Raw genomic sequence first — 24,463 nt, 5'->3', positions numbered from 1 at the left:
ACTCTGTCCTATGCATTTTACAGGGCATCAGTGAATTTCAAGTAAGATGAATATTGTGGGAAATGAATTTACAAGTGCTGAAAATGAGAAACACAGAAGATCACAAAGGCTGCACCATCTGTGCTGCTCTGTTGTATTACACACAGGGACAACTGCAAATGAAATTCTGTGTAGAATGAAAGCTTGCTAATCCCAAATTGATAGCTTGTTCTTGGCACAATGTTTTCTTTCCGAGGAGGCCAGTTTGATCTCTGATTGACCTCATTTTCTTGATCTGGCTTCGAAACAGAGCTTTGACTTTTTAATGATGTGCCAGAACGCAGAATTCTGCACTATTAGAACTGATCTTGGAAGGGGCTGAAGTTTAATGTGGGTGGCTTTATTTTGATCTGCAGCATGACGTTCTGGGGTGACATTTGAGAAAAGTTCTGCAGGCTCCACTAGGAAACCGCCTCGACAAAAAAACCCACCAAATCTCAGCACACCAAGTGACAAACTAAATATAACTGGAATATAATTGCCAGCTGCAACTAGGAAACTGTCAGCCAATACTATTTATTTCTGCACTGCTCTACTTTATACATGGAACGGGAACCTTAGTAGAAATGTTTCACTGCACGAAGAAATTCTGCCACCCTGAAGCAATCAAAACAATATATTCTTAATTGCTCGTTTGGAGCTGTTTGTACCTTTGCAAGTCCTGCTATCCTACCTGACCCGCACTGCAGCACATGCCTATGGCCAGACCATGTGTGGTGAAGGCCATAACCTCAGCTCTTTGATTTCCTTACATTTGCATGGACTCTGAACCATGATTACTATGTGTGCCTATTATATTGCACTATCATTTCCTTGAGAGTTTGATACCGAAAGTAGAAGTTATTTCCTTCCACTTCACTGGCACAGTAATTAACGTTGTCTAACCATTATTCATTCTGCGTAATTGCATTATTATTGTTTTGTTAAGATCCCTGGGATATTGCTGCCATATGAAGTCTGTTTAGGGATTGTAAGAACTGGACTTGTTCAGTGCACTTGGTAGAGGAAACTGGTTCTCAATCCTGTCTTTATTTCTGTGTTGGGGCAAGAGGGTTAAAATGACAGAAACATGCATTTATTTGAGGCAGATGATGACATCATTTGGCTCATACGAAAAATAGTCATGATAGTAAATCTGGCACATCGGTTGAAACTAAATTCAAACTATCCCTGTGATATAGGAGCAACCTGTTAGGAGATTTTATAAAAAAATCTTTTGTAAATCAAAGCTGAACTCAGCAACAAATGTTAAAACAATGTTGAAATGTACTGAAACGCATCAAAAGGGGAAAAATCTACTAACTGTAGTTTAAAGTTGGCAGTGTAATTCAGTGTATTAGCATAGAGAATGCAATACTAAAAACAACTACCAAAGAAGTGTAGAACTATAAGAGAGCCCAATCTGAAAGAGAAAATGAAAATACAACAGTAATCCTGTATGTGGGCCTTGCTTGGCTTATGAAGAAATCAGAGGGTGTCTGTAGTTAGACTATCTTCCAACATCACATCAACTGCAGGGGAGGGCATTTCCCAGAACAACTTCTCGTCTTCACATGACAGCACAAGAGCTCACTGTGACCTCCAGCTCAATGACACCGTTATGGATACGTCACTCATGCTTGAGACTGTCACATCTATTATGCTGTGATACAGTTTTGTAGTCCGAGAACTATTTTTCATAACAACGTGTGGAAAAAATATAGCACGTATTTGAGCGTATGACATTGCCATGCTCTGGTCTTACTGGCTTTGTACAAGGTGCCCATCCTCTGCCTAAACGTTTTAAGTAAATGCACAGGTCCTGCCTGTCAGGCAGTACTTTCAAGGCACATACACACCGTGTGAAGAGGAATCGTAGTGGTGATAACCCAAATCTGCCCACGTAGAAAATTACAACTTTGGGTCCCAGAAGCAATGTTGTTTGTATCATTGTATTGAAAACAAACCGACCTGAGTAACACCAAACTCGATTCTGCAACCAGACCAGATTGGCAGATAAATTCACCATCTTATTCATGATCTTTTCTCAGTTGCTTTGTACCACTGGGCATGGCATCCACACAGCATCCGTATCTAACTTCAAATCTTTCCCAGAAGAGAGCCTTGGTTACTAAAGAAATGCAAATGACTGTGCCCACAGATTTGCCTTGAAAAAATGCCCTTTCAGATGAAGGTGTCAATTGTAACAACCTTACCTTTCTGTTATTCACTTATCTTTCCCGTAAGCAGCATGCAGGAGTGAAAGCAACGGTTCGTTCCTTTAAAACAGCACCTTTCTGAGAATGTCAACGTGCTCTATAAGGAATAATGACTTATGTCTCACACCCGTGCTGGGTAATAACCGCTTTATCTCAGTTTCAACGAGGAGGAGGCAGGAGTTCAGTGATTTGCTCAAGGACATACAGGAAGTCTGACAGACCCATGACTCTCAGCTGTTTTTCTCACTGTCCTCCTACCCCATAAACACTGAGAACTGAAGAGAGGCAGAGCTCAGAAAAAATAACCAATACAAAACCTATGAAGTACCAACACCTAGCGAGATAGCTGCCAACTATTCATCAATATAGAGCAGTAAGTCCAGTAAATCTCACTTCTTTTATGGACTTGCTGAACCACCACCTAATCACAAATCAATTGTTTCTTTAGCAAAAGGCAACAAAGTCAAAACGGACAAGTTCAGCTTTTCTGTCATTTTCATGCCATTTTAGTTCATAAGGCAGCACTGATGGAGAGACAGATTTTGAAAGGCTGGTCATGATTGTTGGTGACAATTTAAGAACCAGTATGGCAACAGAAAGACATACAGCTCTGGAGTTTACATTTAAAACTACGTGGTCTAAAAGTGGAAAAATGTTAAGTCTTCCATAATTAAGAGTGCTGATTTATTATCGTCTGATTTAGTATTTATTTGAACACAGGTTAATCTACTACAAGTTCCCAGAAAAGTGCTGACCACTCTTAAAATAATACAGCTTTCTCTTCAATATTTCACTGAACAATGATCATGGTAAAGACTGAGTTGCACTGATCTTCTTTCAATAATTTTGGAGTTTCAATAAAAAGAGATGAAACTTCAACAGCAGGTACCAATTCCAGACATGGCTCCTGACAGAAGGAAAAGCCTTTGTCCCTTTGTCTTGGGATTCTTACTTTTCATGCAGCATTACAAGTAATGCTGTAGGACCAACCATACCTGGGGGCATTGCAATTATGGTTATCGTTACAATTTGTCACTGATGTCTACAGTCACCACTATTCAACCCTCTTACCTTGACTGCATAATTGTTGAGAGGGTCTTTTGCATAAGAAGCCGGGTAGTAAACTGCATCACCTGCCTCACAGCACGGCTTGTCGCTGGTGAGCCTGAAATCCGACCAGCTGTCTACTCCGAATCGCAGCTGGTCTTTTTGTCCAGCCATGAACAAGTCTTCACATTTAAGTGCCAGCTTCTTCAGTGAATCGGTGTGAAGGTTTCGGATTTTACCTACCACTTCTTCTCGATTTTCAATTCCTCGATAAAGTGCTTGCCTCTGGGGCTTCTGGACACCTCTGCTCTGCTTAGACTGCGAGATACGTCTCCCCGTCAGAGACTCCATGCTATTGGAACAGCGGTCCTTAATACTGATAGTGGTTAGGCTGGAAACACTGTTAGTTGCTGAGGTGGTTGTCCTTAACTTTTCTGTAGGCCTGTCCAAGGAATCTCCCGACTCGTTGTCCAGCGCCTTGAGCTCCAAGCTGACCGAGGAGCAGGCGCTGCTCGCTTCCCAGTTGGTGTCGATGTCATAGGTGGGATTGGCCACAATGCACAGATTGTTCTCAAGAGCTTGCTTCTGGAGATCTCTGGGACTGGGCTCTGTGTTAGCTCTCAAAATTGTCTTTTTCGGCAGTGGAGGCGGTGTTGGCTGTAAGTTGTTCAACGTCTCCTGCTCTACTATTCCTCCAAAGGCAATGGCATCGTCCAAAGCTCCCTTCGGCTGCCTGGGCTGTTTCGGAGGTATCATGGCTGCTCTGGACTGTCCTGTGAGGTAAGAAAATAACAGTAACTCAAGATTAAAGTACTTTGCATCTGCTGCTCATATTTGCACTTTGCAAACAAGTTTAAGAAGGGAAAAGAAAGAAGCTGACTAGAACCCCCTCCTCCCATTTGGAGAATAGCTGAATACATACCTGAAATGATGAACTAATGAGAAAGCAAAATGACTAAGTCAGCACCGTGCATCTATTACCACACAGAGCCAGTCTTTCTTTGACCTTGGCATGTGTATTAAAATCAGTTCCAGTGCTGACAGTGCTTGCATTTCATATCACATAGCACTAATTACAAAATGTGCAAGCAAAACCCAAAAATGAGTTTTGGCACTCTGGGCAATTTCAGTTTCAGTAATTATGCTCAGCCTGCCTTAGTTCCGTCTGCAGCCAAACATCTGTAATGGGATCCTTTACTTCCTATTCCGATGGACTGAAGCGAGGGGTGGATGCTGCTAAGTGGCTTTGTGTACTATTTCTGTGAAGGTACATTTCTCTAGAAAGTGAAGTCATCTTTTTTATATATCCTCATAACAGTTTCTAAGGAACTCGATCGCTTTGATTTGAAATGTGCTAAAGGGGCTGAAAGCATTGTTTCACAAGGTAGAACAGAACAATTCCCAGACAAACACTGTAATTTAACAGCTTCAGCAGATGTGTCAGAAAGGTAAGATTGCTGTAGCAGATGCATTAGTTGAAAACAAGGAAGTCACACCTACTTTCACAGAGGTTGACAAGCATGTTGCTACTGGTCTCAGAGAGTAGGATCATAGTTTGATATTACAAAAACATAAATATCTTTTACCCACCAATTTGGAACAGCCACCCATCCCCACCCACAGCGTTCTCTATTAGAGTTCCTCTCCTGACTGGCCACAGGCACCCTTGCTGGCAATACTGAGTTCATAGACACCCTGACAGAGATTCAGTCAAGAGATTCCACACAGCAGGTTTCATGTACAAACACATGGGATTTCCTCAAAGATCAGTTAGCTTTGAAGGTGTGCTTCTAGAGAAGATAAACTGCTGCTGATGTGCTTTGGATGGATTTTGGAGTGGATGATTATGTTTAATAGCTGCCAGAGTTCTTGGAAATAAAGAATAACTGACACCAATATAAGAGAAGTAAAAACAAAACCAACCAACCAACCAACACCCCAATAAATAGACCAATAAATGACCAACTTGCTGCTGTTTGGGACAATTAGTTGTCACTCAGACCAAAACGAGACTTTTCCCCTCTTAGTAATCAACTGTTGTTTTCAGAAGAATTATTCCATACATTTTCTCCTGCTGCTATGAGGATCACTGACAATCAGAGTAAGGTGGGAAGCTGATACCTACAGCTGTAGCACAGCAGCCATGAAACACAATTACGCACTGCAGAATTTCAGCTGAGCATCTTTACCAAGAAGGGAACAGCCCATAGAAATATGCCACAGCTGTCTGACTGTCCTGGTAAGATATGGTACGTGCTGAATCCTTAAAGAGAGAACCATATCCACAAACAGAACAGTCTTGAGCCTTCAATTTCTAACAATCATTCTCTTTTCAGTCATGACATCAGAAGCAACAGTCATATCTCTATCTTTTGTTTAAGCTCAAGAAACCCCCAGAAAAGCCAGATGGATTTTGTGATAAGCCTGGATATTCTGATGTTTACAAACTGCATCTTGAGCAGGAAATTCTGTTAACTTGGTATTTGCATTGGCTGTGGATCTTTTCAGCCTGACTGTCAGGAGAAATTGCACAGGGCTGTTCCCGCGGGTCACCGCTTTTTAGCTCACATATAATAAAAATGTTCAAAGGCTGGAAAGACTGGAGAATCCCTGTGTATCTCTCTCAAACCATCGTGAAGGTCACTCAAAAAAAAAAATAACACTCGGGATCCTCTGCTGCTCCTTTCTGACCTTTGTTCTGCAGTGTGTGTGTGCTCTACAGAGCCTGCTGCCCTCACTCTCCGCAGCTCCTAACACTGCTGCCAGCTGAGCAGGGATGAAACTGCCTCAGAAACGTCCTTTCTGCAGGTGTGAGGAGTGCCACGATTCACAGTCAGAGGCAGAGCTGATATCTGCATGCCAGAATCAAACGCACAGCACTGAGACAAGTTCACTTCTACTTCGGATCCATTTTTCTTGCTGATCCAAACATGTCGTCTCACGCAGCAGTTCTTTGCTCTTACAGAATCCGTGCCCTCTGTCCTCCTCCCAGCGACATTCTGTATCACAGATCACTTCTCTGTTTTATAACTGTTACCCTCTACCCCACTGTGCTAAAATAGACCAGTTGGTGGGTTTGGACAAAGGCTATTATTTCAGGAGGCAGTTTCCTAATTTGCCTTGTCCGTGTGACTCCTAAGCTTGCACCAGTGAGAAAACAAATCAGAGTGGCAGCAGCCGAAACCCTCTCCAAGAAAGGTAAGATTTGTAAGTGTTTCTTCCTGACTCTGTATTTCCTGCCTGCTTTAATGGCCCTGTCCTCCAAAAGCCATTCATACAGAGGAGTGCTGCTACTGCAACCACTGACTTTCACTGCTTTAGCTTTTGTATAGCTTTTGGAGCTGACATAAAAACATAACCAGAGGAGCTTTTATAACCAGAAATAAGCCTTTCAGATGTCTGGTAGAGTAGCAGGATCCAGAGAACTGCAAGAACAAGTCATTATGTAGTTTCTTTTTCAAGTATTCCCAACTCAGGAAAATGAGCTTGTAAAGCATGCCATGTTTCAGTGTAGCTCCTCACCACAAGAACCAGTTTTCCATACTGAAAGCTATCCGTGCCGGTTAAGTGCCTGACAAACGCTATCTGGCCTGCTTTTATGCTGACTTCTTAACGCAGGGCATTACTTTCATGCCCAGTCAGCTCAGCCTTTCCCAAGCATGGCATGGATACAGCATGCACATTCTTTACATCACTGCCTGGGAAGAAAAAGTTTGTCTTCAGATTTGTTCCTGCTTGAAGACACAAGAACATTCTTTTGCACACAAGTACTGGCAAAGCATTTGCTTTTTTTCTTGCCTACCATTTCATTCTCCCCTTGAACACTTCACTCAGCTTCCTCAACTGCTGCACAGACTCTCCAACCTTACAACCCTGCAAGATGAAAGGAGGAACAGGCACAATATCAAGCTACCACTTAAAGATCTTTCAAGGGGCTTCTAGGCTGTTCAGAGACTGAAAAAAAAATTAACTCTTTATAGACAGCAGCTTTATGGAGAGCTTTAAGTAATTCTATAGTACAAAATCTTCCACTGTAGAATCTTACCACGCAATTAATGCAAATTAATAAATTACAAATTAAATATTAATTAATAGTCTCTGGACACCATGCAGAGGTATGAAATTCTAAATCAGCCTTAAAACAGATTTTACTTTATTTCTCTGGGTAACTGATTCATCATTTTTACAGAATTTTCACATTTTGCACGGCCAAGAAAAGCAAACATGAATAATCATACACATACAACGTGGGTAACCAACCTTCCAGGACAACGTCTATCAAAATCCCAGCAGAACTAAAGTGAAATCCATGGATTCTATACTCCAGACACCAGAGAGGGAGAGGAATTTTTGAGTGGCTCCTTCTGTGCCTGCAGGGAACCTGAGATAGGGCTGGGCAGACCACATGGCTGCATCATAACATCTCATCAGTAGTTTGAGACTGCACAGAACAACCTTCTGCAGTGAGAAGGGCTTGGTTACTCTCATGGCAGCTGAGGGTTAAAAATGAGATACACATAACCTCTCTACTCTTATTGATACACCCAGCACCCTCCTGAGCTCTTTTATACCATCGCTGTGGTGGGATCTTTTATTTCCTAAAAAATCACAAGTCTGTTATGTTGTATCCAATTCCCAGAAGAGAATCCCCTATCTTGCAAGGCTTTCCTGCATTGTTTTAATTCCTAGGTGTATGCATTTACACGTTGGATGAAGTAACAGCTACTACTTGCACTTTATTTTGCTTGTATAGCTCTGGCTTGTATTTTATAAATGAGCTTTCTCAAGCTTTGCATCTGCAGTTCGGTACCTGACAGATAATTGCTTGCAGGCAGGACTGCAAACTGCTGATGGGACAACTGCTGTGAGAGAAGTGGAGGGCCAGAACCAAACGTATTTGAGAACAGTATTTCTGTACACTATGACCTCACTGCAGACAAAAATTTACCAATCTTGCTGTTATTTCTGTTCCTAAAATTTCATGTAACATTCACAACAGAAGACAAGACACTTATCAAAGTAAGGATGTGATGTTGTTTGCTTTTCCATAAAAAAAGGAAGAGCGTGTATTAGAATAGTATTTAAAAAGGCAATCTTGTGCATTATGCTGCAAATTGCTATGTTCATTGCTATAGCAAATTGCTGTATGTTTTCCAAACTCCGACATAGACTGCAGTACGTAACCATAAAAAGGTAACTGTAGATACAACTGCAGCTGAAACAAAAGCAAGCATAATTTAACTCAATTATCTTACATATTTCCTTATTATCCTATCTCTCATTTCCACACGTTGGTATTTGTTAACTCCACAAAATACATGATTTTGCTGCTGGGCTGGCGGAAGAGTGCAAACAAGTAGGAGTTGCTCTGTGCCCTTACCTACTCATTTTGTGATAGCTATCTGAATTCTGGTGAAGCCGCTCGAATAAACCAGGAGAAAGTTTGAATTGCAGCCAGAGAACGCAGAGCCATTTAGGGTAGCATTGCTTTTAACAACTAGCAGCAAGCTTGCCAAGTCAGGCTAAGTCAAGCCTACAAGTTACTTTAACTCTTTCATGTCTAAAATGTACTCTGGTGACCGTGAAGCTGGATGTGACCTGAGGGTGAGGATAAGATTTGGAACGAAATGCTCATCTCCTTCCTTCTCAGAGACCCCCTGAACCTGTGGGTTTTGTGTATGTCCACAGATGAATGTTCCACAATTTCTCTGGGCAACCTGTTTCAGAGTTTCATGATGTTTTATGATTACATTTCACATGAGTTTACTGCTCTCACTTTGTGAGACGCTGTGGGAAGAAAAGAGGTCTACAAACAAAAGCACTTCTAACCAGCATCAGGCCTAACAGCCTGCAGAAGTGAACTCAACTGAGTAAAGATTCAAATAAAAGAACCACAATGACATTACTTTGGAAGTGAAATGCAAGCAATCTTTTGACTGTAGGAGCACTATGGCTACAAAACAGCGACCTCCTCATGAGCAGTGATATTTCATGCATTAAATGTTGCAGTAGTTTCATCCTTTTATAAGTTAGTCTGGTTAGGATTATGGGCTAACCAGGCATCAGCAGTTTTATGTAGCTAGATTTACTGTCTGGGCCATATCTGTAATGTATTTATGTCCTAAATATGGAAAACATATTGATGCCGACCTATACTTATATCTCAATGAATGGAAAATAATTAATTAGGTCTTTGGATAATTCCACCATAAAATTCTTAATTTTAGTTGTTCTTGAATTACAGTTTCTTGGTAGATGTTGATATCATTCTTTTTCAGGGTATTTTCCTCCTTACATTTCATAAACAGTAAATCTAAATTTAATTATGCTTTAATATAAGAACAGGCAATCTCAGTCCCAAATTCACATTTCAGCAAAAAATATGCAACAGTATTGCTAAATATGTAAGAAATGTATGCACCTGATGGTTTAAAACTTTGGTCCCCAGTCCCTCAAACATGTATGGACATGCCAAAGTCTTATATGTCTGAGCCATCTCAGTGCAGTCAGTTTATTCTTGTATTTACATATTCCTAAAAATAAACAAATGAGGGATTTTTGCTCTTCTAGAAAGCTGGCTGCAGGTACTCCTAAATTCACAGTTCTCCAAACCAAAACACTTTAGAAAACAAGGTGCATCATATTGTTACTGTGCTTTGGAGGATGCTTATTTGCCTTCCATAGAAGCCCTGCGTACATGCAGTCTTTAATATGACTCAGGAACTCAGTGGTAGCTGAACCAACGGTGCAGTATTTTCAGGATATTCCTACTTTACATTTATACAAAAGAACAGAGGTAAACTCTCAAACTAGGATAAGAAAAGCTTCAGGCAACAAAAGATGACTGCAGATGTTTCAGCAGTTAGTGATACTGTAAAATAAAGGGCCTTCTCTTCTGCTAAAGTTTGGAAAAACACTGAAATCTAATTACTGTTTTCAAAACATTGATAATTTGATCTGTATATTAAGGCTCTTTGATAAAATTCCTCCAAATAAATCATAGGATCATAGAATGGCCTGGGTTGAAAAGGATCACAATGCTCATCCAGTTCCAACCCCCTGCTATGTGCAGGTCGCCAACCAGCAGCCCAGGCTGCCCAGAGCCACATCCAGCCTGGCCTTGAATGCCTCCAGGGATGGGGCATCCACCACCTCCTTGGGCAGCCTGTTCCACTGCCTCACCACCCTCTGAGTGAAAAACTTCCTCCTAATATCCAACCTAAACCTCCCGTCTCAGTTTAAAACCATTCCCCTTGTCCTATCACCATCCACCCTCACAAACAGCCGTTCCCCTCCTGTTTATACGCTCCCTTCAAGTACTAGAAGGCCACAATGAGGTCTCCCAGAAGCCTTCTCTTCAAGCCAAAACAACGTATCCTTGAAAAGCATCTCTGAGACATTCTTAGAGCCTCTCTGAGACCTAGTAGAATCATAGGAGAGAAAGCCTTTGTGTTTGTTCAATCTTTACTTTCCTGGTTGTATCCTTCAGAACGAGGCAAGATAATTTAACCTTCTTCAAATAGAAATTACAAGCATATCCTTAGGAACCAGCTTTATGAAAGCTATTAGTATTAAGTAGCTTGAAAGACAGGGTTCTTCACACACACACTCGGATCTAAAACTCTTATTTTCCTCTGTAAGTATGCATTTACCTAAATTGCTGTACGTAGCACTGCAAGGATTCAAGTCAGAAGGATGTGGAGCTTCTTCTTTGTCTTCCTCCCCCTGAGGGGCACGGACAGCTGACACTGGTATGACCGAGGCACTGCCACCATTGTCCTGCTTCACAAACACGGCTCTTGGGACGCGGGGGGACAAGTCCTCCAGCGTGGTATCATCGGGCACTTGACTGAAAGAAACAGAAGAAAATCATTTGGAGACCAGGGCTAGACCCTAATGGCACAACACCAGAATGTGCATTAAAGGGAAGGAAATTAAGAAATAAGCTCCTTCTGCCCACCTCTTCTTTTAAGAATAACTTTCTAAAACGCTTATTTTTTTCTTATTAAGTTCACCTTAGTACAACTTTTGACTCAAATAGTAAAAATAATTCCTACCTTTCATACAAAAGAGATAATGAAATGATTTACAGCTGACTACAGTCAGCACATGTGTGCAGGAACGACTCTGCATAAAAGGTGTGGGACTCATACAGCAGCAGAGGTTAAGGTGCCTTTTATCAAAATAATTTTACCTAAATCAAAGATACTGGGGTACAGTGAGGGGACTGTAAGTGTTAATAAATGCATACAAATTTAATAATGCATTTTCATATACTGGTAGGATTTTGGGAACAGACTTTGGGAAACCTCGCAGTCAACTTCCCATCTAACATTCTCCAGGATTAGCATCCGTCTTCTCGTGTATGAGGTCAGTCACAAAGGCCAGGAAAACATTCCTCTGTGCCTGCTCTTAGCTATGAACTCCTAATCGAACTATGATTACTTATAGCACAGAACTACAGACTGATAGGTTCAATCAGCTTTCACGGACATATTTGCAGCAATAGGATTTAAAAATTATAATCAAAATAGCACTGCGTTCAGGTTTATTAAACAAAAATGGCTTATTAAACAAACAAACAGTGCTGTTGAAAATGTAGCAGCAGGTATCAATAACGTGCCAGATAAAACACATTGGAGATGGAACAAAATATTTCTGTATTTTTATGCTTTCTCACTCACAGGAACAAATACTGATGATAGCCAAATCTTCAGAGCATCTGTCCTACCCACCAGTTCTCATTATTCCATCCTGACCAAATTGAACAGGAAGAATTTTAAATACTCGTGCCTTCCTAAGGGTGAGGGGTGAGCGCCTCCTCCAAAAGATGATCACCACATCATGTAAAAAGGTGTTTAATTTTTACACCAAAGACTTAAAACAATGCAACCTCTGATGAGCAGCAACAAAAAATCTGCTTTTTGAAATAGGCAGAGCGGCTGAGTTTCCACGGTACAAATCCTTACAGTGGGAAGGCAGCTGAGCCTCAAAGAGTTAACAGAAGTGATAAGCACTGGTCTTTCCATTCTAATCCCAAGCCAGAATACTGAAAATCATGATACACAACCATCTAGCAATCCCAACCCGACTGCAAAGATTAAAACATGCCAACAGTTTGCACAACACAAGGCCCCACGTATGGCGCAGCACGCACATGCTGTTCTGCCCTCAGCCTCATGAGCTGTAACTGCAGGCGGTTGCAAACAAAACTCATTAGAACTTGTTAGTAAAGAAGGAAATGGCACCACTTCAAATAGCTGCAGCCTTTAATCAGCATTAAAAATTTTGTTCATTTTTAGTACCGTGCATAGCAATGGTGTGAAGAACATTCCACGTGCCCTGAACAGATCCACATGAAAGAGTTAACCTACGGTAATTCCAGAGTAGAGCGCATATGAAATTAAAGCAGTGAAAAGGCTCTGAAGACGATGAGAATTAAACTAAAGACCTACTCAGGTAGTTGCTGTGAATTACATACATACCCGCGTTGCTCAGTAAGGAAGTTTTCTTTCAGAAGGAAGAGTTTCTAACAGCTCTGCAGCTCTGCCATGGCCGCCCAGCAGAACTAGCACGGCTCCAGGCCATGGCTTAGTATCGACTGGTGTGGTACAGAGCAGACTCATTCCCCATACCAGACACATGCAAGCACAAACGCTAAACCTAAGCTCAAAAGCATTCCGCCAAACAACGTAAACCAACAGCGCCAAGGAAGAAAGAAAAAAAAAACCAACTCACCCACTGTACTCACTCACACAATTCCCCATTAAAGGAAATTCTTTCAGGGCCTTCTTGAGTCTTTTAATCATGTCTTGAAACTCTGGCGAGCCATTGATTCCACAGTGTTCTGATGCGCTACAAGTTGTGCAAGCTGTGAGCAACAGGCTGAACTCTGCACAGAGTGATACACCTACTGCACCTTCATGTTTACCTTCGGGGGTTGGCCCAGGGACTTGCCAGAGCGCCCCAGGAGAGCACTGAGTTACAGCCCTGCCTTCTTAACTCTTCCACTGCTTCCGTGCATGGAAAGCAGGTCACAAGCTACTGCATCAGGGTTTTGGTATGACAGCTATGGTCTTAGTCATGTTAATTAGCTAAGGAAAAGCAGGTTCAGATTTCAGCTGGGGTCTGAAGAACTGAGGCGAGCCCACTGTTAAAAGTAAGCGAATCTTGAGCTGGTATTCCAACCCATTTTAGTGTCCAAAACCAAATACATACTGAACTGCAGCAAGGAGATGTCAAGCCATGAAATCTGTGAGGAAATGTTTCCCTGTAACTTAACAGTGATGAGAGAGAGATCCTGAGAGATGAAGCATACGTACGCTGACTCAATGAGCAAAAAGCCAGCCTGTAATCATCTCTGTCATCACACAGGGGGAACAAAAGGGGAAAACCTCCTTGCTCATTAAACTACGAGAACCAAAGGCACGATTGCTTTTGCTTCATGCAGTTGTCTGAACAGTTAAAAATATATCAGTGTCCAAGAAAAGCAGAGCAGAGTGTCTGATAAACAAACTGTTCTTTGAGATCAGAACCATTAAAGCCTGATTTTTTATAAATTCATATATTCTTGTTGACTGCAAGTGATACTGAAAGCTATCCCCTTATTTGGGATATTTATAGATATTTTGCCAGGGTGGATTCTTTGATGCCTTGCGTAAGAGCACATATTTAGCTTCTGCCATAGAGGGTGCAGTCTGCCCTGTCCGAGCCTTTTACTGTTCCCTGCTTTATTTCAGAAACAAACTTCACAGGAAATGAATTACTTCCCTTAGAGAGCTCTGCTCCTCAGGCACACAGGGCAGAATCCACACGATTCTGTCACAGAGGGAGGAGCCCTCCATACACAGCCAGCACGTGTTTTCTCAACAAGCTGAAACTATGCATGGCAAAAAGACTTGACACAGCAATGACTGTCCTTCAGATAACACATTACTGAAAGCATATACTTGAGATTTACACATGTACAAGCTCAAAATTGTTTTAAAAGCAGCCTCCTGTGGGATCAAATGCCTCCGCTTCTTCCCTCAGCTTATCCTGCTCTACAGTTTCTGTAAGATGATGTGGTCTAACCTGCCTCAGTCTCCTGGGAACAGGAAACGTGTTGTTTTTTATAAGGACGGTGGCACCACAGCTATTGTGTGACCCACATTTTGCTCTGCTCAATGCAAGCCTTCTCCATCAGTGATTAATAAACAGCAATGAATACGAGGCAGAAAAAGAAGTGAGTGATTCTGGAAGTGTACTCATGGGCCTGGGTCAGACCTAGAGGTCAAGCTGAGGAACAGCAGTCCTGCATAAGGCAGGCCTTGCATCCAAGCAGCAGAAATTAGTGACAGAAGCACAGCAAAGAGTTGATGGGGCCTATGCTCAGCTGAGACTCCAATTATTTTGATGTCCACTCCTCCCCAGTGGATATTAGCAGAGCAATAATCCATTGTAAGCACACAGGTTGAGATGAGAGAGCCTGATAAAAAAGATGGCTTAATTTTACACAAAAGGCCTGAGAACTTCTAAATACATTTAGTTTCAAGGAGATCCTTGGGAGACCCCCTCAGACCTTAGCAGTTTTCAGCCAACTAAGCTAAACCAAATCCTAAACGCACTGATTAATGCTCGAGGAAAAATGCAGAGAGGTTAATCGTTTGGGGGTGGTCAAAGGCCAGCTTGCACCGAAACCTCCACCCCGAGCACAAACCACTTTATCTCTGCAAATCGCAGTACTCTGTGGGTACAGAAAATCCCTTCCAGTGCCTCGCGCACTTCAGTTTTCATCACTGCCACGTGGCAGCCACAGTCACTTCAGAGGAAGGCAAAAGAAGCTTTACAACTGGCAATCCGCGACAGCTGAGACATAAAGTTTATTCCCAGTTCTTATTATTTACAAGTTAGCTTATTCCTGAAGCATGAGAATTGGTACTCATTTATTATTATTTTTAAAAGTCTTTGTAATGCAATGTTTGCATGGATAATGGGAATGCATTTCCTAATCCAGCAGAGACGTCCTGCTAAGCTCTTTAGTGTCAGTGAAACTCAATGGCAATGAGTTCCACAGATTAACTGTGCATTATGAAAATCACTTTTCTTTGGCCATTTTTACGTCTTCAGTCTTTCCATTTTACAGACTGCATTAGAGGAGTTAACAATTTTCCATTTATTAATCAAAATTTGTAAAATAATGAATGATAATCATAGAATGGCTTAGATTGAAAAGGACCTTAAAGATCACCCAGCAGCAACCCCCTTGCCGTGGGCAGGATTGCCCACCACTAGACCAGGCTGCCCAGGATCCCACCCAACCTGCCTCTGAATGGCTCCAGAGATGGGGCACCCAGAGCTCTCTTGGCAACCTGATCCAGTGCCTCACCATCGTCTGAATAAAAAATTCCTTCCTAACACCTAACCTAAATCTATCCTCTTTTAGCTCAAAGCAATCCCCTCTTATCCTATCGCCATCAGACCATGTAAAAAGTTGGTCTCCTTGCTGCCTGTAAGCTCCCTCCAGGTACTGGAAGGTCACAATGAAGTCTCCAAGGAGTCTTCTTTTTTCCAAGCTAAGCAAAGCCAGGTCACTCAACTCTTCTTCACAGGAGAGATGCTCCAGCCATCTGATCATCTTTGTGGCTCTCCTCTGGACCCACTCCAACAGCTCCACATCCCACTTGCACTGGGGGTCCCAGGTCTGCACACAGCACTCCAGATGGGGCCTCACAAGGGTAGAGTATAGGAAAACAATTCCCTCCCTTACACGGCTGCCCACCCTTCTGGTGATGCAGCCCAGGACACCACTGGCCTTCCGGGTTGCAAGAGCACACTGCTGGCTCACATCCATCAGGACCCCCAAGTCCTTCTCAGCAGTGCTTCTCTCAATGAGTTCTTCTCCCAGTCTGTACTCATATCTGGGATTGTCCCAACCCAAGCACAACACCTCACACTTGGCCTTGTTAAACCTCACTTGATTCACATGGACCCGCTTTTCAAGCCTATCCAGGCCCCTCTGGATGACATCCCATCCTTCCGTTGCATCAGCTGCACCGCACAGCTTGGTGCCAGCAGCAAAAGGTTTTGGGTTCACGTGACAGCCTTTCCTTAACACCAGTGCAAGCGGTCCTGTAAACTGGGGAAGAAGTCCTCTCAAGTTTTCATTACAGACCTACTGTGGTTTTAAAATTGTATTTTCTTCTAGAGTGGTTTCAGAATCACCTCTGGAATCTGCAGGGCATGATCAATGACAATGAGAAAATGGGATGTGATAGCAGTGATCATTCCTGCCTATCTCTGGACCTGCATTTTTGAAGACCAGCAACTCCAACTGTGCTTTTACTAGATAATCCGTTACATTTCCTGGCTCCTGATCCACTAAATCAAGCGAGTCTATGTGTAAGCTCTATTCCTACGCTGTTCAGCTTCACAAAGTCCAGGCCACGCATGATGTGTGCTATGGCACAGCCTACCACCCCAGTTACTTTTATTTTTTTCCTTACTTAACAGTAATGTAACAAAAGCAGCTAAAAATCTATGGAAGAGCAAACCCATACAGGGCCCTTTAAGTCTTGGTGATCTAAATCACCTCATTAGAGTTGTCTTTCTCAACTACCTAAATGTGGAAATTTGATTCCTAATTCAGGTTGTTGGTGTAACATCGGCTTACTGTAATTTACAGCAAACAGTTTGAACAGTATTCAGCAACTTCAAGACAATCAACATATCAAAAAAGATCACTCGTTGTCCTCTGATACCTACAGAACTCATTAAAATGCCCAGTAGAATTCCTACAGGCTATTTTTTGATGAAAACAGCCTTAAAGAAACCCAAATTGTTGACACAAAAATATGCTTTTTAAGGAAAATGTTCAAAACAAATCTTCAAAACATATACAACCATGGACATAATGGCCATTTCATCATTTCAAAAGGTCTAACAACCTTAGGGCTCTTTTGTAGCTACAGGCCAAGAAAATTCATGTCTGTTGATTGTTAACCTAGTTCCAAATCCTTTTGACCATCATCTTAGGAGTCAGGTTAGTAATCCCAGCTTTAGCTGTGAAGAAATGCTCTCTTACCTAAACCAGAATGGAAAGAATACACAGACCTCACTACTTGAAATATTCCAGTAAACATACAGTTTTATCTTTAGTTTATCCAACTCTGGCCCATACAGACTATAAAAGAAAGTCAGGGGTGACTTGTGGCTGTGAAAGGAAACTACTCAGCTTAACGCAGAACTGGAATGGAAATGGCTGCACACAATTCACCTGCACCTTGATTTACAAGATGCTGCAATCTACAAACAGGGCTGAACGATTTTAGTTCAGTTCTGATGTGGTTTATGAAGATGGGAAAGAAAGACTCAGAAGGCAGAGCTGCAGTTTTCTTTCAGGAAATGCCTCAATCTAAAAAGCTGCTATGGGTGTAAGCAATGATCTCCCAATGAGAGAAGAAACTTTATCTTGGGAAACCCCCACAGCAAGGTGCTGATCCATTAGATAACCAAGCCTTTGAAGAAGCAGAAAGATGACTTTGTTTTGCTTTTTAAACTTCTGTGTGGATTCCACCTCCATCGCTTACGATGGCTTAGGCCACAGATGTTGTCCTGTTATCCTTTTTGAGGTCAGTGTTAGCTGTTGCCTGAGAACATCTGCTGCACACACACACAAAAGCCCCACAAGAGGTCTGAGAACACCTGGCTTCCATTCCATTACAATGTGGCTGATGTGATGGCTGATTTTCAGCAAAATCTAATCCACCTATAATTTTTTGGCATAAGTATTACATTAGCATTTGCCTTCTCCTTTGGAACCACCCTGTATGCAGCCTGGCTTGAAACAGAAAAACCAATACAGGGATAAAATCATACCAAGCTTTTTCATATAGCTTTCCCAAACAATTGTGTATTTTGCCAATGCTGTTCAAAGGATGAAATGACTTCTTGGTGATAACTTTAAATACCTCCAGACAGCCCTGCTTTGTGGTTATCTTATCAATCGCTACCAGCTTTGTAATCCATTGAAAAGTAAGGAAATATTGTGCATTTATTTAATTTGCTTTCAGGACCCCCCAGTAATTTGACATTTTAAAAGCTTATCTTATTTTCCAGGTCATCTGTTTGTTTCTTTCAGTGACTTCGCTGTTGTTGGCATTCTCAGAAACACGTCACGTTTGTTGACTGCTATCTTCCTATCTTCCATTTCCCTCTAAGCCTCTGCAAGCTTAACCAAAAATCTTAAATACCTTTTCCAAGCACATACCTTGGCCTGAATTAGTACTAACCTTTCATAAACATCTGGTGAGCTAACACAAAACAAGAACAGCATCATCTTAAAGACTCCTGTTTGTGTGAAAATGGAAGTTGACAACCCTGATTCTTACCTACTAGAATATTAAAAAGTCAAAACTCTTAAATGGAATTCCTTATTTTTTTGGCAGTATTAGGTTTCTCTGTCTGTAACAGTATTAAAAATTCATGAAGCTAACAAAAAAATAACTGAAAACAAAGACATCCACTGTTCTAACCATTGCAGCATTTCAGTGTATTTCCTTTTAGAAACCACAGAACAGTATCATTAGAAAGAAGACATTTCAATTCTAATGCTTGGAAAATTCTGACGGCCACCAGGGAAAATTGCCTTTTGCCTATATCACCATGGCTTGCAGAAAAATGAAAAGCAGTAATACTTTTGGAATAAGAAAGGACGGAATGACCACCTGCCTTCAATAGTATGGGTCCAAGAGACTCCAGTGAGTGCAGGAGCACAAAACAGGAGAACAGCACCATCCCTAGGGTAGTCTAAGAACAAGTGCCAGCAGTGCGTGCAGCCTGTAGTCCTTCACTGCAGGTTACCCCTGAGATAAGCAGTATTCTCCTCGGATCATCTCCCCAGTCTGCTCACCAGAAGTGACCACACAAACTATTTTGGTGGCACATGGGAGGCAGTGAACCTTCCGATGGCAACGTATTTGGCAATGCTGCTGTCACAAAGCCACTTCCTCCAGAAGATAATGGAAAATACGGGTTCCTCTAAAGGGAACACAGAGGGCACAAACCTCTCCGATGCACTGGTTCTCTAAAGCTGCTTATTTCTCCCCATTTAACTGAAAGAGATTAGACTCCCGTGAAGACTTATTCAGCCTGGGTACGTTCCCCATTGTCTTCAGCTATAGCATGCACTGCATTTGGGGCAACTGCTTCAAATTTAAATCTACCAAATCCAGCCTTCTATCACGCTACGCTAAACTTTATCACCACCTTACATTACAAACCCCAAAGCTTTCCAGGTCTGACAAAAGGCAAGCAATGTGAAAAGCAGTGCTGCTTTCCATGAGAACACCGTATAGCTCTTCCCAATTGTGATCTAAAAAGATTTAACTCTGCTCGATGCAGTGGTCACTCCTGGTCAGTTAAGACTTATTTCACTTCAAGGCAAACAACAAACAGCTTACAGCAAGCTGAAGTAAACTATGCTCACACAGGGACTTCTGTTAGCTTAAGTCAATTTACAAACCATTTTAAATCTAAAATCACTGTAATTTTCTTTAACAGATAAGGCAGTAAAGGAGGAAAAACCACAAAAAGACACTGCCATTACGCAGCTATTTTGTGAGGCTCACACGTGTAAGTCACAAAGTTTACAGAATGATCCATTTCCTACCATTAGGTTATTGCTTCAATGAATAATGCAAACGTGAAGTTATTTTGGAACTGATTTGTATAATCACTAACTTCAGAAGACTTGGTCTGATATATCCAAGGCTGCGTTCTGCACTCAGTGAAATGCAAACTACATCCACACGGTGGACTGCAACAAACATGTCAAGCATGGCAAAGAAATCTGGGATGTGTTGAAAACAATGAATATCTGGAAATGTTCTGATCTGTGTCATGTTCTGACACAGCCAAAGCAGCACGTGTGTCCTTGATGGGGAATAAACCACAACCTCAGCCATTCAAGTACCAGGAATTTATAGGAGTAAAATAAATAACCTGGTCAAATATTCTCAAAAACAAAACATGGCTTTAGTAAATAATGATGAAGAAAAATTCAAGAAGAGATCATTCAACAATACTGCTGGGCAAAAAAGAAGCAGTGGGCTCTGCTGAATGCAGCACAGTTGGGGAGCAAACTATATTACCTGCTAAAGGCCTTGTAGAAGGTAGATTGCTTATTTTATAGATAATTTCCTTCTATGATTACTTTTCACACGGCTTATTTCTGGAGCATGGCAGAGATGCTGCAATGTCGTATCAAGTTAATTAGCATCTCTTGTTATCGCGTCTATGTGAGATAAAGTTAGCACACCACCTTTTATGTCACACAGAGCTTTTATCTCTAATTTTCAATAGCTGTCATCTATTTCTGCAGAGGAATTCTTTAGCTTCTCTACAACATAAAAACTATTTCTTCAACTAGAAATTCAGGAAAATGTATCAGATCCAATGTAGCATGGCAATCACACTGTATTAACAGACCTACAAACACAAACCCCAAACAGGTACTGTCCCTGGTAATTTTTTTCTTACTGATAACTGATATCATGCAAAGATTTTCAGAATATGCTTTAAGATCCCTGAAATAAATATGTTTTGAGAAATGTACACAATGTAATAAAACCCCTCATTTCTTCCCTTTTTGCTAGCATACACAGTGCAGTTTACACTGCAAAAAAGAAAGGAAGGTTACCTGGGGATTTTCTTCAAGATCTGAGGTGGTGATGGATGGCTCGTTATTTTCTGCTCAGAGCTCTCTGGAGACTTCTCCTGTGTTTCCCCTTTGTCTTTTGCAAGTACATCTGCGATAGCAGACTCCACTCCACCCTTGTATTGATGGTCAACCTTTGGTTCAGCTTGTGTCGGTTCACATCTATACATGAAAACAATCGATGGCTTCTCATTGGAGTCTGATTTTGCCTCGCTGAACCAGTGATGCCGTTGGACCGGAGGAGGGGGGAGCATGTGTATCACAGTTCCATCCAGACCCACCAGTTTCCCTTTCTCTCTTTCTTTCTCTCTGTCTTCCTCGTCATCGGTTTTTCTGCGGCGGAAGAAGCTCTTGAACGATATCCAGCGTTTGGGTTTAGCATCAGCAGCTCGCCGAACCTCGGAGTGCAAGACGGACTCCGCCTCCGTCGACCTGGTGGGACTGTTGGGTTTGGCCCAGTTGCTAAAATGCCTTTGCAGCAGATTACTCGCGTGGTAGGGCGAAGACGTGGACCGCGGAGGAGGGAATGGTGGTGCCTGTTCTGTTTTGGGACTTGTGGTATTTGGGGTGCCCCTCACTGGCTTTGGGGAATTGGTGGCAACTGGCTGTGAAGCTGTGTCTTTCTGCATCTTAATGGCAGTGCTTTCCGTGGTCTTGGATGACTCTACTTCAGACTGTGATGTAAACAGGGATTTAGGTCGTACAAGGGTGTTTTTAGCAGCATCTGCGTCAGGAGGTAAGGAATACAGCTCTTCTGCACTGCAAGACTTGGGCCCAGCCTGCGGGGTTTCTGGAGGAGACTGCGGAGGCTGGATGGAAGCCACAATCTGTGAAAGCACCGTGCTTGCATTCTCTCTGCTGCTGCTGGCAGCGGGAGCAGAAGCCTCTGGGGTCACATCTGCAGGTTCTTGTGCTGCCTTCTGAATTCTCGATGGGGAGCTGTGGTCAGAGCTGTGACTTCTCTGTGGTGATATCTGACTTTTACCCAGACAGCTGTTAAACTCTTGCACCTTCTGAGCCACAGAACCGAGTCTACATTCAGTGCTATTCGTCACCCCCTTTCCTTCAGTGGGTTTGCCTCCTATGGCTTCGGTCATTTTGCTTTCTGTCTCTATTTCTTCATAAGTGTGACTAATTACACTGGTAGTTTTATCTTTGATAGACAGCTCTCCGCTGGTCCCTAGAAAACTTTTGTAGATAGCCAGGTTATCATATGCATTTGGATTGATTACAATCGGAACCTTAATGGCATTTTTGGAACTCTTAGCATAAGTGGGCTCGTCGTGAATGATAATGGGAAAAGGTGGCATGCCAGCATTATTATAGCTGTTGAATTTTATCTCAGATAAATTGGGAGACTTAACTGGGATCGTTTTAGAAGAAAGGTTTGTAGCTGTCGGCGAAGTAGGAGCTGACTTGTGGCTTGTCTTCCTGGGAGGAACAGAAGGTCCAGAGCTGTTAGCAACTAACTCCACCTTCGGTATCTTCTGTCTTGGACTAGTGCTAGAAGTCCACACTTCCTGATACCTGATGGCACTGGATTTTTTCAGATTGGCGTTGACTCGTGCAGGTGATGCTGCGGAGGATTTAATAGGTGTGCCTGGGGTTACTGGCGAACTTGGGTTAGATGATGTGTTTTTGGCTTCTGAGGTTTCAGTCTGACTCTCCTTACATTCATTAGTCATGGCTGCTGATACATCCACTACGGTATATGGCTTGCAAACTGGCTGTTCCATATTCACCACCCTGTAAGGTTTAGCTTGCTCTTCCACAGGCACCAAATTTATAGTTACTGCCTGACCGCTAACTTCCGAAGAACTTTTATTCTCTTGTTTATCAGTCTGCACAGCAATTTTGCCATCCTTCTCTTCCAGTCGAAGAGCAAGGACGGCCTTGTGGGTTTCTAGACTCTTTGGAACGCTTCTGGAAGCTTTTGACACATCCTTCACTTGTTGACTATCACAGAGACTTTCATACTCCGGTTCAATCAACTTGATGTCCTGGGGAGTACTAGGAGATAATCCTCCATTACAGAGCTTCTGTGAAGAGCTGCTGGCTGTTCCAGAGCGAGACTCTTCTGTCAAAGAAGAATCAGGAGATGTAGAATCAGAAGATACCATGCTCTGCATGCTCTCTTGCCCATACAGAATCACAGTCTCTTCCCCATAACCGTTTAAAATTTCATCGTAACTGTCGTCGTAATCTACAGCACAGATCCGCTGCAGAGACTTGTTTCTAAGAGGCACGGTATTCCATTTTTTGTCAACACAGAACTGAACAGGAGATAGAGTGTTAGCTCTAAAATTAGCAAAGCGAGGTTGGCCCCTCATCCGAATTTCCATTGCTAGCAACTCTTCATCACTTTCATCCCAGCTCTCATGCTCTTCCTGCATGCTGCCAAAAAACGCGTCATCCTCACTCTCCTCTCCGCTAGAGAATTCTGGGTAACAGAAACGTCCGCCTTCATTACTTATGACCTCAGTGCTTCCACTCAGAATAACGTGCTTACCGTGAGAATCCTTCATCCCACCCATCATGCAGCTTGGAGGAATCTTTCTTTCTAATGATCTCTTATAGCAATTATTTATTCTTCCCAAGAAGGTTTCTCTCGAGTTCATTTCACTTCCAGTCAGCTGAGGTGCGGCATCCAAACCTGCGATCTCCTTCAAAACTTCTGTCAGTCCATTATTATTATTATTTGGTATCTTCCCTACCCCATCACTGTTGCCGTAAGGCCTAGGAACGTGGCTGTAGCCCTCAATTTCATCTTCATTATTATTGTTCAGTGGTTTTTTGTGCAAGACAGCTTTGTTTCGGTTCCAGCCCGCGGGCACCGATTTATTCTCACAATGATCCGGAGCGCCGATTTCGCCACACACACCCTGCCCATCTGCTACCATCATGGTGGGCTTCACAGCTATCGTGGGTTTCTTTGCCACAGGCGGTCGGAAACTCCCCGTGTTTCTGCCACGCTGGCTGTTACTTTGGTTTGCATTGGTTTTCAGATTGTCATGTGAGAGGGTTTTTTTTTCAGACACCGGGGGTAACTGATGCAAGCTTTTTGGCTTAAAGCAGTTCTTACATTCACCAGGTTTCCAGACGTGCTCAGTGAAGGTGTTGCAAGCAGACATTTTCCCAGCACTCTGCGCGTGACGCCGTGCTGTTCAGTGCATGGTAAGAACCTCGTCTCCGTGCTTCCTCTCTTCACCTGGTATGGCTACTGTTGTGAGCAGCGATCATTCTGAAACACCAAAGAGAACGGGGACAAGAATGGGTAAAATAGGTCAGTGAACAACAACTCTACAATAACCCACTGACCTTTTCACAGAATCATAGAATCACAAGGTTGGAAAGGACCTACAAGGTCATCCAGTCCAACTGTCCTCCCATCACCCTTGCTACCACAGGCCACTAAACCATATCTCGTAGCTCCTCATCCAGAGGCCATTTTGCTGATCTTAGCTCTTTTACTTAAATTTACAAA

At 42.4% G+C, this 24,463-nt stretch overlaps 1 protein-coding gene across 1 annotated transcript in view; it reads right to left on the bottom strand.

The window, feature by feature from the left end:
* PEAK1 (pseudopodium enriched atypical kinase 1) overlaps window positions 1–24,244 on the bottom strand; it is a 35,509-nt gene extending 11,265 nt beyond the window's left edge. The window contains exons 1-4 of the mRNA XM_010717354.3: window positions 20,962–24,244; window positions 13,023–13,139; window positions 10,937–11,133; window positions 3,309–4,057 (exon numbers count right to left, since the gene is read on the bottom strand). Coding sequence (XP_010715656.1) covers window positions 3,309–4,057; window positions 10,937–11,133; window positions 13,023–13,139; window positions 20,962–24,110 — 4,212 coding nt within the window. The 5' untranslated portion in view covers window positions 24,111–24,244. The remainder of the gene's footprint in view (window positions 1–3,308; window positions 4,058–10,936; window positions 11,134–13,022; window positions 13,140–20,961) is intronic.
* Between the last annotated feature and the right edge of the window lie 219 nt (window positions 24,245–24,463).

This window comes from Meleagris gallopavo, chromosome 12, assembly GCF_000146605.3.
Source record: "Meleagris gallopavo isolate NT-WF06-2002-E0010 breed Aviagen turkey brand Nicholas breeding stock chromosome 12, Turkey_5.1, whole genome shotgun sequence".
Taxonomy (NCBI): Eukaryota; Metazoa; Chordata; class Aves; order Galliformes; family Phasianidae; genus Meleagris; species Meleagris gallopavo.
This window is presented reverse-complemented; position numbering and strand designations above follow the sequence as displayed.